This window comes from Notechis scutatus, chromosome 1 (genome assembly GCF_049901735.1).
Source record: "Notechis scutatus isolate UNSWTSFEM ecotype Mainland chromosome 1, rNotScu1.2, whole genome shotgun sequence".
In the NCBI taxonomy this organism is placed as follows: domain Eukaryota; kingdom Metazoa; phylum Chordata; class Lepidosauria; order Squamata; family Elapidae; genus Notechis; species Notechis scutatus.
This window is the reverse complement of record NC_142009.1, coordinates 234094895-234113972: the sequence shown is the minus strand read 5'-3', so window position 1 is coordinate 234113972 and position 19078 is coordinate 234094895. Positions and strand designations below refer to the sequence as shown.

The window sequence follows — 19078 nt, the reverse complement described above, 5'->3', positions numbered from 1 at the left end:
GGTTCTGTGTGTCTTCTGTGCGTCTTCGATGTTTAGTCATGCCAGCCACATGACTACAGAGACGTCTTCAGACAGCGCTGCCTCTTTGGCTTTGTAACAGAGATTAGCACCGCCCCCTAGAACTGGAAATGACTAGCACCTATGTGCAAGGGGAACTTTTACCTTTACCTTATTGCTATCAAACTCTAAATTGTTTGGGTATAGCTTTTCTTTAGAGTCAAATTTAACTATTGATTTCAGTGATGAGTGACAATTATATTATTTGACTACTGAAGTCACATTTATAATTGGGACTTTAGATTTAAAAGAGCATACAAAGACCAAATGACAGATAGATACTTAACTTGTGTGAGTTTACAATGGATGCCAAGCATTTCATTCCAAAGTTTAATGTTCTGACAAATTCTAAATTTGATGGCAAATTAAACTTGGGCTTTAATTATGAAAACATTTTGTTCAGGGATGTTTTTTTCTGAAAAGTTAAGTCTTAAAGATAAAATGAAAAACTTGACTGTTAATTGTTTGACCAAGAACTTTTAATGCGATTTGAAATTCCTGTTTATAACTTGTTTAAAATAAGATATTTTTTTTTAAAAAAGAATACATTATCAAGATATGCATATGACATTTGGATTAAAGTATTTTATATAATAAATTTTTAAGAAATAAAAATGAAACTTTTGGAGCTTTATTTTAGTTGGATAGATTTTAGCAAGTAACCCAGGAGTGATCCCATTCAGAATTCCATGATCCATAGAAAGCTGTGGACTTTACTTTTAGATCAAATGTGGCAATGTTTCTCTCTGAAATTCTGAAAAAAAAGGCTTATTTATTCTTAAAACCAAATAATCTAAACTGGCTAATAACTTCTGGATCCTGTTGCCATCTTTTTTATATAGAGAGATTGTTTTTAAGTGCTTAGAACTGTGCAACTGTACTTCAATAAGTAATGTGATGACCCAGGGCATGGCACAAAGGCAACACAGTCAGATAATCAGTAGGAGTCCCTTTATTAGCTCCAACTTTGCCCCCAATGTCCTGGTTACCTTCTGGCTGGAGAAAAACTCTCCCAGGAACAGCCTTTGGCTACAGAGAATCAAGTCCAAAACATGGTCAACAAAAACTGTAACTATAAGTCCAATCAAGGCAAGATGAGGTAATTACTCCAGCAGGGCAGGAGAAAGAATTCCAGACACGAAGGAAGGACCATAATTCAACATGGTTGGGAGGATGCGAGGAACACAGATAACCAAAGTCAACACAAGATAAACTCATATTTGTTCCCAGCAGATGCCACACTTAGCATGCATCTCTTTTAAACTCTTCCCAGGTATGGCTAATGAAGGGAATCTGGGCCCTTTCCTCCCCTGTAAGCCATGCAACCCATGTTGCTCTCTTCTCCGTTCCTCCCTGTGTGCCCTAGGATGAAGAGGGGGTGGGCTTCCTCTGAACTCCCTCTCCCTTGTTCTACCTCTTCCCCTGCTCTGCCCAGCTGGACTTTGCCCTTCCCCAGTTTCCTCCACAGCCAAAGGAGCCACACTCCCACCCTGTCAGCTGTTCATCTTCCTCCTGGGATTCAGACTCCAACAGGGGCATGACAGGTAAGCTATTAAAACTGTAAAATAAAAAGTTATAAACTGAGTAATTCATCAATCTACTGTTGTGATTAAAGAAATGTAAGTTATAAAAAGTCAAATCTTCCAACAGGCAAGATACTCCATCTTGAAAATGGGTTAATAATTATAAGGCAATATGTCCAAATGTGCTCTCTTCTAACCTACAGTAGTAGACCTTAATGTCTGCCTTTCACGCTCCTTACCTTCCTTCTGAATGTAAGCTTTTATATTGACAGGGTGACAGCCGGCATTAGCAGTATAGTACTTAATATTCAGAGTTTGAAATGCAGTCTGTATTGAATGAATGGAGCGGAGGTTCATCCTAATCATGTCTACTTTAGTATGGCAACTTCTGTTAAAGGGTCCCTCTAAAACAGATAGAATTTTTATAAGGGCACATTTAGCAGAAGAAACATCCTGGCACCTGCAACTGAATTGCTATGCAAGAACAGTCACTACTTTGTAGTTCCACATGTTTTATGTGTGTTGGCAATGTACCCAATAAGAGGTGGCTTATTTTGAAGGACACTGTTGTTTTTACTATTGCAGTGAATTTTTCCATATGTAGGATTAGTTTGATGACTCATTAGTGTAAATTACATTAATTTATGTTTGGGAGTGCAAAAGCAGAAAAATGAAATTACAGACATCATTAATACTGATTCTGAAGCTTGACTAACATATACTATTCCTCTTATTGTAATACTGTCTCAAAGTAGCTATTGCTGTGGTGATTTTCAAAAATCCAGAAGTAACGATTTGTTTACATCTCATTAGTTATTCGAGGTAGGATTTCCAGTACATTTAATGTGTATCTGATTGTCAGTGTCAAATAGTATAACACTTCAGCATTTTAGACTTTTAACAAATTAACACCCAAAGATGCCCATAATGCTATATACTGTCTCCCAGTGTAATATATTGGAAAATACAGTAAGATTAGGTAAGATGCTGAATATATTTTTTTTAAACAGTGTTCAGGTAAAAAAGATGCCAATCCTGAGCGCACTTCTAACTTTTCTTCCCTCCCAAGCAAGCCCTCCCTCTTTGGAGATTGTCATAGATTCAATTTGTCCCCCAAAACAAGACCACCCAAATATCCCCCCTTACTTTGGTCAACTGTTACTTCTCATAATTCATTTAAGAGGTCTGTGTTCCCCACAAGAAACAATTAGCATTCTCATCTGGAAGCAATATATTGGAGAAGGCTAAGACTGTTTTTATACTGAATTCTACACTTGCCATAGATAGGCCATTTAGCAATCTGGTTTTAATAAAACATATTTTCAGAAAGGCTAGTGCCAATGTTACACAATGACTGGATAATGGAAGTACACTTCTTGAAGCTCCAAAGCACCCTGGATCATTAAACCTTTTTGAAAAGTTACTGGTTTTTTTATGTAACAGATTGAAAAATTATATATCTGGGAAGTAATGATACTCACATATTCAAGAGTAATTATGTCACATTTGTCTTGCCTTACTTACTTATTCGATGAAGTCTGTGATATAAAGTATGTCTAACATGACACAAGCCAAACGTAACCATTGACCAGAAAATTCTGCATCTTAGTTTTGTAGGAAGTTAGCACCCACCCGTCTCCTAGAAAAATGAAATATCCTGGGAAATATTAAAAAGGAAGAATATTTCCTCTAAAAAGAGTAGAAACTCAGAAGCAGAAACTCACCTCAGAAGCAGAAGCTCACCCCTACTTTTGTTAATGGGTGAGCCATTAAGGCCTGGGCCAGAATACTTTACATAACAAAGATCTCCAGGTAAAGCTATAGCAATTGCTCAAAAGCCCTTTCAGTGCATCATCATCCAGCAAGGCTCAACCAAGCCTGGAACTCAGGTCAGCCTACAGAGTTGCCCCTGCGTGGCCTCATGGGAGTCTGACAACCAATCAGAATACAAGCTCCAATTCAAATCCCAACAAAGGTTATAAAACCCAGGCACTCTCAGCACCTCAGCCCTTTTCTTGATCTCTTCCTTCACCTTGAAGCATGTGATCATCCTTCTTTGGAGCTTCAAGCCATGTGGTCCTACTGTCCACCATTAAACCATCTTTCCTAACAGCCTCCATGTTTCCAGTGTCTTTTTCCCCACTTGGAACTGAACCCAGAAGGATATTTCTTCCAACAGTTTAATATATGAAACACAAACAACCCCTCCCCCTCAAATATAGTAAACATTCTGAAAAAATGAATAATGGAAGAGGAAATCAACATCAGGTCTAAAAGATGGGTCAAGAAGTCCAAAAAGGAAGGGAGAGAAATTATAATTGCTTTGTTCTGCAGTGCACTGCCCAGCAGAAAAAAACTTGCTACAATATCTTTGGGAATGAGAAAAAAATATTTCGGTCCCACGCTAACAGCATCTTCCATTATTTCAAAGCACAGTTTGCATCAAACTCTACATCAAAAAGGGGAAAACCAAGCCCTATTCACCTGCGTCCTATATTTCTTTCAGAAAGACAAAAGTACCAGAAACCCAAGTGAAGATACAATGTTCTTATGATCTTAGTCCATTTTCCTGACTGCAGACTGTTAAATATTTCAGCAGGAATATTCCCTTTTCTGTTTAAGTAGCATTGATTGGCAGTTTTAATGCAAGGACATTTCAAAGTACGTGGTTCATCTAGTAGCTTATCTACGTAAGTGAGCACCTGCCTGCATTCCTAAATCTGGGGTTCAAAAATAAAGCCAAATGGTAGTCAAACCTTGCCCTTTACATGTGCTGAGAGGAAACAGTGCTAAATTCACCCTTCAATAACATTGAACCTTTCTAAGCCCACTAACATTGTTTTAACTCAGCCCCATATACATTTACTTTGGGGGGAAAAAGCCTCAGTAAATTAAATGCTTAATCTCCGGGAACAAAGCACAGGATTAAAATTCCAGAAACACCTTAGATCAATATCAGACTCTCCCTATCAGTTCTATCACCTGTGTGACACACCCTGAGTAAATACAAAACATTTACCTTACTCAGTTGTGCATGACCAGTGCATGCTAGGAGCTGTAGTTCTTTATCACAAAGATATGTCAAACTCTGGGAACTGCCGAACTACATTACCCAGAATGCTTTGTCATAAAAGTTATGAGGAACCACCCCATGACCTACCTGAGTGCCGGGCACAGTTTCCACTAGCAACAAAAAAGATACTGAAGACTCCTCCCTGTATCAACAACTCAAAGTATTGGCTTCGGTTAGCAGGAGGTTGCCTTTGGTATAAGGTCGGTTAAGCTGACTGAAAGAGGTTGGTCGAATTAATTAAAGTATCACGTCTACTTCTCTGGCCCATTTCTCTGCTTTGCAAGAAAAAAAATGTTGGATTTCAGGAGTGGGGAATAAGGATTCTTCCATTAGAAGGAAAGAGAGCCCTGCTTTTTTATTCCTGTGTGCAAAACTTCAGCCTCAGCAAAACAAAATATATCTGGCAAACCAGGTGATATTGGGATCATTGTCTCCAATATACATTGATCTCTTATTGTAGTGGGGAAAAAATACAACAAAACAATTCAGATGGAAAATTTGTATTGAGTTAGGGCTATATTTTGAAATCTATCTCCTCGTATATAAGCGTTACATCTCAGTCTCTTGCTATCCAGTGCAGGTAAGTGGGAGGTTTGTCTTTTATTTAATCTGGATTTGAATCAAAAACCTGCTTTAATCTGAAGACTCTTGGAATTCCTAGACAGGGCATAATTTCCTAAAATGCTTGGAAGTTGTTCCCCCTCATTTCATTGAGGCTTGCTTTTAAATTAGGATAGATTTATAACTGCTGGCTACAGTCTTAAAAATGCTTATTTCCAAAATATGCTTTACTGACAAAATGTAATTTATTTTTAATGTGAATAGGATTGTGTTCACATTTATCAATAAAGAATTCAGATTACTGGCAAGGGAGAGTGAGAGGAAGAGAAGGAAAGATTTCTATGAAATCAAGTTAAACTGATTATAGTGATACTTCAACTAGTTTTTCAAGTCTTTATTGACTATACTTATATTCTTGGACAGCATCCTGCAATACATAAGGATACTCCAAGTCTATGTGGTTAAAATCATAACAAAAACTCATAATTTCTTAAGGAAATGAACAACACCTAGATATTGTTAACTTTGATTAGAGTGTTTCTCAGTTTTTGTTAAATAACTTGTACTACTGCTTTTAAGTTTTTTTTAGTCAAACTTTATGGCTGCCCATCTCATAACAGTGACTCTAGAATAGAATAGAATAGAATAGAATAGAATAGAATAGAATAGAATAGAATATATTTTTTTATTGGCCAAGTGTGGTTGGACACACAAGGAATTTGTCTTGGTATAAATACTCTCAGTATATATAAAAGAAAAGATACATTCGTTAAGAATCAAGAATCATAACGTACAACACTTAATGATAGTCATAGGGTACAATAAGCAATCAAATCATACTAGGAAACAGTCAATATAAATCGTAAGGAAACAAGCGACAAAGTTAGTCCTACAATCACAAGTGGGAAGGGATGGGTGATAAGGAGTGATGAGAAGATTAACAGTAATAGTAGTGCAAACTTTGTAAATAGTTGAACAGTGTTGAGGGAATTATTTGTTTAGCAGAGTTATGGCATTGGGGAAAAAACTGTTCTTGTGTCTAGTTGTTCTAGTGTGCAGTGCTCTATAAGCGTTTTGAGGGAAGGAGTTGAAACAGTTTATGTCTGGGATGTGAGGAGTCTGTAAATATTTTCACAGTCTTCTTTTTGACTTGTGCAGTATACAGATCCTCGATTGAAGGCAAGTTGGTAGTAATTTATTTATTTATTGATTTGATTTGATTTGTCAATCACTTACAAGATAATAGGTATAAGTATAAACATGAGTAAGAATACAGGAAATAGGTACGAATAAATGGGGAAATAGGACAGGGACGGTAGGCGCGTTGGTGCACTTATGCACGCCCCTTACAGATCTCTTAGGAATGGAGTGAGGTCAATAGTGGTTAGTTTGAGGTTAAAGGAGTGGGGGTTAGACGATGTAACAACAGAGTCAGGTAGTGCATTCCACACATTGACCACTCTGTTGCTGAAGTCGTAATTGTTTTTTCTGCAGTCCTAATTATCCTCTGAAGTCTGTGTCTGTCCTGTTGGGTTGCAGAACCAAACCAGACAGTTACAGAGGTGCAGATGACAGACTCAATTATTCCTCTGTAGAACTGGATCAGCAGCTCCTTGGGCAGTTTGAGCTTTCTGAGTTGGTGCAGAAAGAACATTCTTTGTTGTACTTTTTTGATGACGTTTTTGATGTTAGGTGTCCATTTTGGGTCATGTGATATAGAAGAACTCTGGGTTTATCTTAGGTTTATACAATCAAACAGTATTAAATGTGCATGGTGACACCTAATTTCTAAAACTTTCTAAAGTAAAAAAGAATTGCTCAGTGATCATAGTGGATACCTGGCATTTTACATAAAGAACAATGAACACTTTTAAACTGCTCTTCACAATTAGAGTACAAAGTGTTCCAAAAGCTATTGTAGGTTTTGGTTTTTTTGCCAATTATTGATCGGCAACATTAAGGACTATAAGTATTACATTCAGCCTGTTATCAAGTGGATTTGTTGAAACACAATTCTGATACAGCTGAAAATTACAAGATCTAACTTCACTTGAGGTTCAGGAGCTTCAACCTTTTAGGGCTGGTTTTGCATAGCTGCAATTTTGACAGCATATTACAAGATACACTAATACAAATATGGCTATGCAAAAACCTGTCCTGTTACAAAATGGCTTCCATGAGAATGAAACTTGTTACAAGACGCAATTTAATCGAAATGCTTCCTCTGTTTTCCCCTTAAGATGCACTCTGCTCACATTTGCTTTTTTCTGAGCAGATAGGCATACTTTCACATACAGCATTCAATTGTTATTTTGGGATTTTCTGTCAGAAACATTTAACATAGATAAGGTATCTGTTAATAAACAGTTTCTTGTTATTTACATTCAGTGACTAAGAAGTGATAGCTATCTTTTGTGCATGCTTAGATACTAGTGGCAATTTTAATCAGGCAATAAACTGAATACAAGACAGTGAGGGGGGGTATATCAATTTTCCAAATTTATATTTGAAACACAAATGCTTCTGTGAGAGAAAATGTCACTTTCTTAGTGGGTTTCTTCCAAAATTAAACTGTTGCTCATAGAACACTTTCTCAGGGCTCTGAACTTACAGATATGTTTATTATATTAATGTGCATGCAAAATAGAGGGGAGAAGCCTGGATAGTCTAAATGATTCAGCCTGTTTTATCACTGTTGGACACAATGTTTAGTAATTGTTACATAATAATATTGCTTATTTTTGCAAAGTTTTCTTTTATATAGAAGCAAATCTCAGTGTTTTTGTTTGTCAATTGAGGTTTTCTACTTTATTCCTTGGGATATTTTCTTTCTTTTTGCTTTTTTGTTTTTATATTAACTGCTTCAGAATAACCTTTGCCAAGTTTCAGGAACATTGGCTGACCCAGTGTTACAAAGCTGCACTCTTCACAGCTGCAGAGCTATTCAGAAACTTGTTTCATAGCTATTGAGTAAACTTCTACTTGAATGCTTGGCTGCTACCAACAGGTTGGGTAGCTTTTACTGTTTTTTTGAAATATTTTAAGTTGCATTTCCCAGATCTATGCAGGTGGAAAAACAGGAGGAGCAATGAGAACAAGGAGGAGGTCCTGATTCTCTGGAGTGCAGGCTTGGAGGATTGTGATTGGGGACAGAGAAAAGGAACAAGTCATTAAAGAAGGGCACAAGGTCATAAAAAGGGGAGAAAACTTAACTGGCAAAGCCGGTCTGTTGGATAATCATGTGATTAAAATTGTGGCAATAAAGGAGTGTATAGCAAGGGCACACAAGAATTCACCGCCTTTTGAGGTTACCTATCTGCCTCTAGAAGTGGAGGGGAGGGAAGCCTTAGAAAGGTAATGCTTCTCACTCTCTTCTCCAATTTGCAGGGTGTTATTCATGAATAAGTTAAAATGATTGTAAAATTTCTCTCAGTTTGGTCTGTTTCATTTGCCCTCTTTACTTTCTGCCTTGCCAGAGGGGTTGGACAGGAAAAAACAGTAGTTTGTTAAGGTAGGGAAGTTGTTGCTGTTGGTGATGGCAGTGGAGGGGGTCAGTGGGGAAATGCTTATATTTGAGTTTTAAAGATGAATAGCCTGGGTTTTACATGCCATTTGACTAATTTCCATTCCCTTCTTTGTTATTTGCTCTAGTCAGGATACCTTTCCTTGCAGTTCTTGTTATTTAACCCAGCTGTCTCTCCTTTTTGAAGGCATAGTGGATATCTCTTTTTGGAAATCACGCTCTGCATGCAAAAATACTGTTAGTACTTAAGGCTGTATTTTGAACTTCGTTTTGACAGACCTATTTCAATCATTGCTTCTCACAGCTCAGAATATTAGTTTCATGTCTTCCTAATAGGCGACTTCCCCCGATATTGTTCCTTACCTATGAGAAGGGTTAATCAAAGTGATTTTTTTAATTATAAGCTGCCTAATTTATAAAGAACATTGTTACTCGATTGCTGCTGAAGTTTCCTGAAATTCTGTTCACTGTCAGATATCACCACTTTTCTGCAGAGTTTCTGGTAGTGGATTGTGGTTGATTTCTCTCGGCTTTTGCTTGCCTCTTTCGTTTCCTCCTCAATAAGGTTTCTTTTATTGGGTGCAGAGAGCTTCAGAAATCCAAATCCTGTCTGACCTCCACAAGCCAATTACTATACTCAAGCACAGAGTGAACAAGGCCTTTGTAGAGAATGCCTAGAGCTATCTTCTTAGAGTAGGCCGGAGAGTCTATTTTCCTCTCAGTACAGTGCTCATTACAGACATAGCTGATTGAATAGATCCAGTGTTTGTTTCCTAACATACTGTGCTTTTATTTGTTAGGCCATTTGTTTATTCATTTTTTTCCATTTCTTGTATTGCTGCTAGCTTTCTAGAAAGATTGTTATAAGTTTGGAAAGTAGTTCTTGACTTATAATAGTTCATTTAGTGTCAATTCGAGGTTCATTTAACAACCATGTTACTAACTGAACACCTGCAGTGATTCGCTTAACAATTGTGGCAAGAAAGGTCATAAAATGGAGCAAAACTCAATTGTCTTGCTTAGCAACAGAAATTTGGGGCTCAATTGTGATAGTAAGTCGAGGACTATCTGTATATTTGCAATTAATCAGAGGCAGCCATATGACTTTAGTGGTAGTTCCACTGTAATATAGATCACATTCATGTGTCAGACTTCAGCTCTTCTTGCCATGAGTTCAGGAGCAGGTATCAGTGCAGTGCTGGAGAGGTGGATAACTATGTACATTTGACCCGGCTGTAATACAGCATGACACAGGGTTTTATATCTTTAATCCAGACATACCTGAAAGCAGGTTTTGCATGTTTCCACTTAATAATATTTTTTAACAAGCAGATTTGAAACTATATAAATTGGTTGTGTTGGGATTAGAATCTAGTCTGCCATTTAAGAGAGCCAGTTTGGTCTAGGCACCAGGCTAGAAAGCAAAGATACCATGAGTTGAAGTCCCACCTTAGCCATGAAAGCTGTCAGGGTGACTTTGGGCCAGTCACTCTCTCTCAGCCCAACCCTATTCTTAAGCAAAAAGCTATTTGTGTTCTTTGCAAAATGAAAGTAATGTAGTGAATGTGAAAGATAAAGCCAATACATACAAGGCCTAAAAATGAACTTACTGCATTATTAGAACCAGGTAATTTTTTACAATGAATTCTTCTGTTGGGTGGTCATCTAGAAAAACCTGCTTATCATGCAAATTCACACAATGCATTACAGAAAAGCTAGGACTGTGCAGTACACATGAATTATATTTAATGCAAAAATACTGACTAGGTTTGGTTGCTTCATCAGCTGGGAAATGTATGGCAGCATGAACAGTGGAAGAGCACAATTGCTTTCTGCATTTCCATTTTCAGAGTAACCTTTCTCAATTAAGATGTCTTTCAGACATGTTGACTATAGACTATGGAACTTAGCTGGGAAATGCCTAGATTGGGGAAGGGTGATTCCTTTATTTGAAACACAACACAGCTTGCACCTTCATTTGAACCAGCATAATTATGAGATTAAATTGTGTTGCAATTCTGATATACAGTGAATGTATACCTATAGATGTGAATATGAAGAAGGGGCTCAGTGGTGGTATTCTACCAGTTCGGCCCAATTCGGCTGAACTGGTAGTAAAAAATGCTACCCAGTTTAGCTGAAATGGTAGTAAAAAAAGGCTACCAGTTCAGCCAAACTGGTATTTCCGACTATCAGCTGGGCGACCATCAGCTGTGCTGCATGATTTAGATTAGCTAGAAAGCAGGAAATCGTTGGATTTATGGCTTTCTAGCTAATCTAAAACACAGGGCACAGCTGATTCCCCCCTTCACTTCAAAATGCTTCTTTTTCTAGTGCTTCCCTGAGGCCCACTAGGCCAAAAATGGGGTGCTGGGGGGGGGTGCTTCAAAAAAAGAGAGAAAGAGGGAGGGATGGGAGAAAGAAAGAGAAAGAAAAAGAAAAAAAGAAAAAGAAAGGGAGGGAGGGATGGAGGGAAAAAAGGAGAGGAAGGAAGGACCACAAACCTTGCCACTAGACCAAAGGTCTTCCAACTTGGCAAGTTTAAGACTTGTGGACTTCGACTCCTAGAATTCCTGAGCTAACATGACTGGAGGAGGAATTCTGGGAGTTGAAGCATACAAGTCTTAAAGCTGTGAAATTTGAAGACCCCTGCAATAGACACAACTTCAGAGGATGCTTTGAAACAGCACAGCAATCCAGGGCTGGAATGTACCTGGAGGTCGTCTAGTCCAACCCCCTGCTCCAGAAAGTGAGTTTCTGTCTTTTGACACCACCCCAGTCACATGATCACACAGCCATGCCCACCCAGTCATATGACCTCCAAGCCACGCCGACCAAGCCATACCCACCAAGTCACGCCCACAGAACTGGTAGTAAAAGTTTTTGAATCCCACCACTGAAAGGGATAAATTCTGTCTTGCCTTAAACAAAAGAAATGTGGAATAAAATTGATCTGCCCAAAGGCAGCTGGCTGCACTTAAGTCTTGTAGTGCCGAACCATAAAGTGTCAATTTGTGTGAATCATCCCTACATATGAGATCACAAAAGAAAAATTCTGGAAGACCGCTTGTGCTGTGGTTCAGTATCAACATAAAGTCAGAATTCTGTATTTGATGTACTTTCTGTTACTTATTTACAAGAAGGTATTTTCCATGGCAGTCATTCATCTAAATTTATTGTAGCCAATTAAAAAAGAATAAAGGAAATAATTGATTTTCCTTTCCAAGCTTATTTTTTATGATGTGAGAATGCCTGATGTAAACTCTCTTCACAAAATATTCCATCCATAAATTTAAATTTGCAGTACAGGAAGTCCTTGACTTACAAATGAGCCCAACATTTCTCTTGCTAATTGAGACATCTGTTAAGTGGGGTTTGCCCCATTTTATGGCCTTTCTTGCAACAGCTGTTAAGTGAATCATTGCAGTTGTTAAGTTAGTAACATGGTTGTTAAGTGAATCTGGCTTACCATTGACTTTGCTTGTCATAAAGCTGCAAAAGGGCATCACATGACCTCAGGACACTGCAACTGTCATAAGTTAGTTGCCAAGCATCTGAATTTTGATCATGTGACCATGGGGATGCTGTAACATTCACAATTGTAAAAAACAGTCATTAGTCACTTTTTTCACCACTGTTGTAACTTTGAACGGTCACTAAGTGAACTGGTGTAAGTCGAGGACTACCTTTATATTTGCTGATGTGCAGGGCTTCTTAGTCATGGATATAAATCCTACTTGCCAGAACAGCCAACAAACGCGGTCTTGTTCACTGATGGAAAAGCTGTGCTGTTGCCCAGTGTGGTGGATGTTTGGGCCTTATTTGTGACATATTGGAGAAGATACCGAGGGAGAAAAGAAAGCTGTCATTGTTGACACAAAAACATCACCTCAGGGACAATCAGAACAGAAAGGAGTTTCAAGGGGGAAGTGATGAGAGGGTCAAGAGGGATATCACCTCTTGCTCCCAACTTCTGTCACTTGAAGGAGCCAGTTCAGCCTACCTAACTATAGGGCTGGGCTTGTGAGGTAAAGTAAATTTGCTTTCATTTGCTTTCATATGGAGGCTGTAGCCACGTTGTTCACAAAACCATTTCTCTATTCTTTGAGCTATCTGGTGAGCTGAAGGTTAACAGAGTGTTCTTTCCAATTATACATTTCTCTCTCTTCCCCCCACCTGACTACTTAAGCTATTTTTGTCATTAATTGCTTTGGGCTCTGACCTTAAAAGTTCAGTTACTTGGAGGAATGTGTCAGAAATTGGCAGAACTTGTATGACAGTGAACAGTGTTCATTAAAGAAGGTTTAGAAAGCATAGCTGGTTTAAAATGCAGCTACTAAAGTATTGACCGGGCACATTTCAAGAAGTTTTGTGCTATTTATATTAGCTGTCCATTTTCTGGGCCTAATTTGAAATCTAATTCTAACCATAAAAATGTATTTAGGACCAGGTTATATGAAGGACTATCTACAGCCATGTGAACAAATCTAGCTAGGTATTAAGATTTGTTGTGGAGGCCTTCTCTTCTGCTAGATGTTAGTTAAAAAGAAGCTAGTAAATACTAAAAATAGGAGTTTCTCAGTAATAGCCTCACACTCCAGGAGGTAACTTTCTCAGCATGAAATCAACATTTTTGTATCTCATGAAGCCTTTTCTAGATTGACTTCTAGGACCAGACTCACCCAAAGAGTGCCTGGGGTAAAAAGTGCCGTCCACAACAATAATTGGGCTGATAAAATAAAGTCTATAATGCTTATCCCTGAACTGTTACTCTAAAAATCTAGTCAAACGTGCTTTGGAGGTTTCTCAGTTGATATGTATAACCCAGGAGTGAAAAAAAGGAAATGTATACAATCTATGAACAGTGATTTTTTTTTCAAACCAGGTAATTCTAGCTCTTAAACTCAATTTTCTTAATACAGGTAGTCCTCAACTTACGACTACAATTGAGCCCCAAATTTATGTTGCTAAGTGAGAAATTTGTTAAGCGAGTTTTGCCCCATTTTACAACTTTTATTGCCACATTGCAGTTGTTAAATTAGTAACACAGTTGTCATGTGAATCTGGTTTCCCCATTGACTTTACTTGTCAGAAGGTTGCAAAAAGAGATTAGATATCCACTTTGTAAAGTTAAATGCTGAAGAAGATCTGAAAAAAATTAAATTGTTTAAGAGCTATCCTGTCAAAGATATAAACGTCTATGGCAAATCTGAGTTTGTGAGCATTCCCTATGGGAATGCATACACTTGCTATAAGGGTTCATTTATATAAGCTAAAAGAACAGAACTTCTGCAGGGAACAAAGTCTTTAAGTTTAACCAATGTTTTAATGCAGCATATTAACATGGCAGTGAGGCCATGAAATAGGTTTCCTTAGAATGGCAAAGTCCTTGGATTCTTTTTTCATCTGTAGTTTTTGAATAGAAGAGAAAAATCACGACAAAACTAAGTGGCAGGACTACTCTGTAGATTGGAATGGGTAAATATTGGCCCTTTACAACCTGTGGACTTCAACTCCCAGAATTCCTGAACCAACCATGCTGGCTCAGGAATGCTGGAAGTTGAAGTCCACAAGTAGCAAAAGGGTCATTGTTACCCACCCCTGCTGTAGATGGTCTTTATATTCTGCTTATGAGACAGCAAACAAGGGGGCTGTGCAGGGGTGGGATTCAAAATTTTTTAACAACCGGTTCTGTGGGAGTGGCTTAGTTGGTGGGTGTGGCTTGGTGGTCATGTGACTGGGTGGACATGGCTTGGTGGTCATGTTATTGGCTGGGCGTGGCCAACTCAACATCACTCACATCGAGGCACGCATCTCTTCGCCTGGCCTCTCATGACTGTGGGGATGCTGCAACAGTCGTAAGTGTGAAAAATGGTCATAAGTCACTTTTTTCAGTGCCATTGTAACTTTGAATGGTCACTCCACACAAGCAAAGTACCAGCAAAGGAAGGGAAAAAAACTCCAGAGAAGTTCCTGAGACAGGAAGTCTAGTCCTGCCAACAATGTAATAAGGGTTAATGGAGAGGCAGTTTCTGTAAGCAACCCCAGAATGATTCCTTCCTGCCTTCCTTACAGGATTAGGCCAGTAATTTCTTCTAACAACCGGCTCTCTGAACTGCTTAGAATGTTAAAAACCGGTTCTAGAGAATAGGTGCGAACTGGTAGAATCCCACCCCAGGGGCTGTCTATTTCTTTATTTGGCATATGTCCCACTGAGTTTGGCAAGATTTAATACTCTGTTTTAAATAGACAATTTATAGTAGCCTCAGGTACCTTTTACATTACAAAAATTGGTTAGCTCTTGATTATAACTGGCCAGCCATTTTTGTTTGTACCTGTTTGACTTCCATGTGTGAAACTAGCAAAAGCTTTTGGTAAAGGATTTGTAATTTGAGCTTGTCCTTTGACAATCTTATAGTAGCTACTGGCACATTAACTGCCAGACATCAGTTGAATTTCATGTCAGTGCTGGCAGGGTATCAATAGTAATGAACTACTATGTGTAGATGGCATTACTCTCCTGCCAGTCATATGCATTTTTGATAATCAGGCATTAACTTTATTAAGGAAACATATTTATAATTTCATGTCAGTAATGGCAATCCAAGAACCATTGTGTATCAAAAAAAGAAGCCTCCAGATCTAAAAATAATTATAGAAAGCTACTAATAGTTTTTTTTAATTTCTTCTCTACCTTCAAACATCTGATATTTTTCTTTCCTTCTGGAAAACATTTGTTTTCCTTTGTTTTTCCCAGAATCTGTGTGTGTTTCTTGGGGAAATATTATAGAGGGAACAGTAGGAAAAAAAATCATAGGGTTAATGTAGCCTTTGTGATTTAGAACATAGACTAACAAGTTGGAAGGGACCTTGGAGGTCTTCTAGCCCAACCCCTGCTCAATCAGGAGACTTTACCCCATTCCAGACAAATTGTTGTCCAATCTCCTCTTTATGAACTGGCAATGAAAATTATTCATGTTTAAAAACAACACCGTTAAGAGAAATATTACTAATTACATTGATTTAAAGACTGACAGACAATTTGTGGCATAACTTATTTTACTATCATATCTGTACATAAATGTATGATATATTCTGCTCATGATGAATGTTCTGTTCTAGTTTTGCTGCTAAGTAACTCCTGTAACAAGCAAATGATTGGAATGTTTAGAGCAGGAATGGATAATATGGGCCTTTTACGACTTGTGGATTTGAACTCCCAGAATTCCTGAGCCAGCCATGCATGGGGTTGAATTCTGGGAGTTGAAGTCCACAGGTCATAAAGGGGCCATAGTCACCCATCTCTGCTTTAAGGAGTTGGTAGTGATTTTTTTTTGCTGTAAAGGTATGAATGGATTCTACAGTATAGGAATATAGCAGTTGCTCTTTAAGTGATATGCTTTATTACTAACTTATTTCTTGGATGGTTCCATTAGCTTCTGATTTATCCTGCGTGGACCCAGATCACTTGTATGATCACACCATTTGGATCCAACAAGAGTCTGTTAATCATTTGTTCTGCCCTTTGGATAATCAACTGCTTCAGTCTGCCTTTGACTTCAGCGTCCAGTGAAACTAAGATTGCCACCAGCTTAACTTCTCCTTCTCCAGCCACCTGCACAGCACACTGCAGAATACAGTTGCATACTTCACCTTTGAGCTCCTCAGGGAAAATGATGTAGGCAATTACACCTGTTCCCTTTACTTGAATAATCAAAGAAATATCTCCTTTATTATTCAGCTGGACCATGGCGGGTGAGTACAAGAAGTGAGAGAAGTGACCATTTTGCTTTGAGGGCAGCCATGTTCCCTAACCCCAGGAGAAGAAATTCTACTGGGTGTTTTGAGAGAAACCAGTTTTCAGTCTAATTTTAGCTTTTAGAAGATTTCATAGTTGATCTGTACCTTACCAAAAAGCAGGCTTGGCTTAGCTTTTCCCCCTCACTCTCTCCTTCTGAGTAAGGGCACTGAGCCTATCATCATTATCATCTGAGCTGCACTTTCAGCCTTTTTGATGTATTCATGTTGGCTGATTTAGTAAGGCAAAATATGTGATATCCTGTCATTGTATAATGAGCTTTCCTACCTGGTCCCATTTCTTTGGCTCTTTTTGCAGCAGAGAGTGAATTTCACTATGTTACTGAATTCCTTAAGTTTCCTCATGGAAAGTTACTAATGAGAAAGAGAAGGTGCACCCTGTCTGCTTTTGGCAACAGCATTCTGTTGCCATAATATTTATTTCTAGCTTGTTTTGTGTGTTGGAGTAGAAAATGTATAGAAATTGACATCTGCTTGTGAAAAGACACAAGTCTTCATTACTTCTATATTCTATCTAGGGTAACATAAACACTAATAAAAACAGATTGCAAATTAATTTGTGCAGTTAAAAAAATGACTGAAGAATAATCTATTGTTACTGAGGTGCTACTAAAAAGAGGAAATATTTTTTTAATTGGCCTGTAATAGTGAGTGATGGAATTAGAAATGGGTGAGGAGAGATGGGTGAAGCTGCAAAATATGCCAAGATAAGCCTTGCTATTCTGTTTTTGCTACATGTGATTTTATTTATAGCTTCTGTGCATACTATCCAGTGTTACTAATTTTGATCATTTGTGACTGCTAATGTAAAAATTGTTGCTGGGCTCTAAACTAAAGTGGGAAAAGTCTTCTCTTTTAGTTACTGTAGATTAAAAGAGTGGTTCCTTTCTTTCCTTTCTGTTTTATATGGTAAATTTTAGAATACAGATAGTCCATGAGTTATGTTCATAATTGTGCCATGATGGTTGTTAAGTGGGTCACCAGGGGACTGTACACAATTTTACAACCTTTTTGCAACAGTCGTTCAGCAAACATGGCAGTCTTAACGCAGATGTTGTTAATGAATGCATTAACAGTGCAAACCCATTGTTTGCTATGGGTGTGTTTTGGAAGTAAACATCAGTTTGTAGAAAAAAATGTAAATTGTCAAATGACAACAGGATGCTTCAAATGGACGTAAATGCAGATCAGTTGCCAAGTGCCCAAAATACGGTCACATGACCCTGGGGATGGGCAGACTTCAGAATTTCAAATCCTGGTCGTAAGTCCCTTTTTGGGGGGGCTCATTAATTAACTTCCAGAACTGGTTGTCAGTCAAGATCTACCTGTAGAATGCCACTGGGAAGCCCTTTACTTTTCTTAAAAAGAAAAATAACCAAACAAAAATCTCAAAAGTCCCTCTGCCTTGACTAGGAATTGGATATTGACATCAAAAGTAGCATTTTTCTGTAATAAAAATATGTATATTATTTTCTTTAGAAGGCAAATAAGGATTGTATATGAGTATATGTCGCTGAAAGGATAGGTCCTCTCACTTCTTTATGTACATCCACAATTTGAGGAGCTGCACTTTCATATATTTTTGCCCTCTGTACCAGTGATGGGATTCAGATTTTTTTTTACTACCGATTCTATGGGCGTGGCTTGGTGGGCATGACAGGGGAAGGATGCTATAAAATCTCCAGTCAGTTCTCTGAACTACTCAAAATTTCCGCTACCTGTTCTCCGGAACTGGTCAGAACTGCTGAATACCACCTCTGCTCTGTGCTATCTGAGTTACAGAATAGTATGAATTGATTTAATAAATGAACAAATACCCATTTCTACAAAATGATTTCATTTATGTTAAAAAAAAGAAAAGAAAGAAATGAGGTTTGATTTCTGGCTTTGAGAAGAGAAGGGCTATAAAAGAAAAAAGATATAGATTACAGTATAGAAGACAGGATACATTGTATGTTACTACTATAACTAGTTCCACATCATTATCCCGCCTCCCCAGGTTTCCTTACATACCTTTAGGTGATGAATTTCAATAATTTCAAATAGTGGAAATTTCCCCCCCTCAAGGATTCTGAAATTATGTAAGAATAAATTTTTTTCAGGAACCAGTTTGGTGCACTGGTTATAGCACCAGGCTCGAAACTGGGAATGTGAATTTTAGTTTTGCCTTAGGCACAAAACCAACTGGATGACCTTGAGTCAGCCATACATACTCAGTCCTAGGAAGAAGGCAGTAGCAACCACTTCCAAAATCTTGCCAAGAAAACTGCTAGACACATCAGTCACCTGTCTCAACACTGACTCAAAGATACATACACAAAAAAGTCCTTCCTGTCTGACTTTTATGGACAGGTCCATGTACTGTAGATTTCTTGACAGCAGAAGTGGTTTGCCTATCTTGGATGGATAGATGGACAGACATATAGTCTTCTCAGCCTTACAAATTCTGAATGTTATCTCATTCAAGCATTACCCAGCTCCAATTCTGCTTAGATTTTTTGAGATTAGCTAAGGTCAGCTAGG

General features: G+C 38.1%; 1 protein-coding gene across 7 annotated transcripts in view; it reads left to right on the top strand.

Annotated features, from left to right (window-relative positions):
• Positions 1-4738: 4738 nt before the first annotated feature.
• SIGIRR (single Ig and TIR domain containing) overlaps positions 4739-19078 on the top strand; it is a 42434-nt gene continuing 28094 nt past the window's right edge. For 2 of the 7 annotated variants that reach the window (XM_026668160.2, XM_087950705.1), the window contains exons 1-2: positions 8435-8568; positions 16174-16492. In XM_026668160.2, coding sequence (XP_026523945.1) covers positions 16486-16492 — 7 coding nt within the window. In that variant the 5' untranslated portion in view covers positions 8435-8568; positions 16174-16485. Of the gene's footprint in view, positions 5234-8434; positions 8569-16173; positions 16493-19078 lie in introns of those variants that run through there. The other 5 variants (XM_087950700.1, XM_087950706.1, XM_087950702.1 and 2 more) reach the window with 5 other exon arrangements.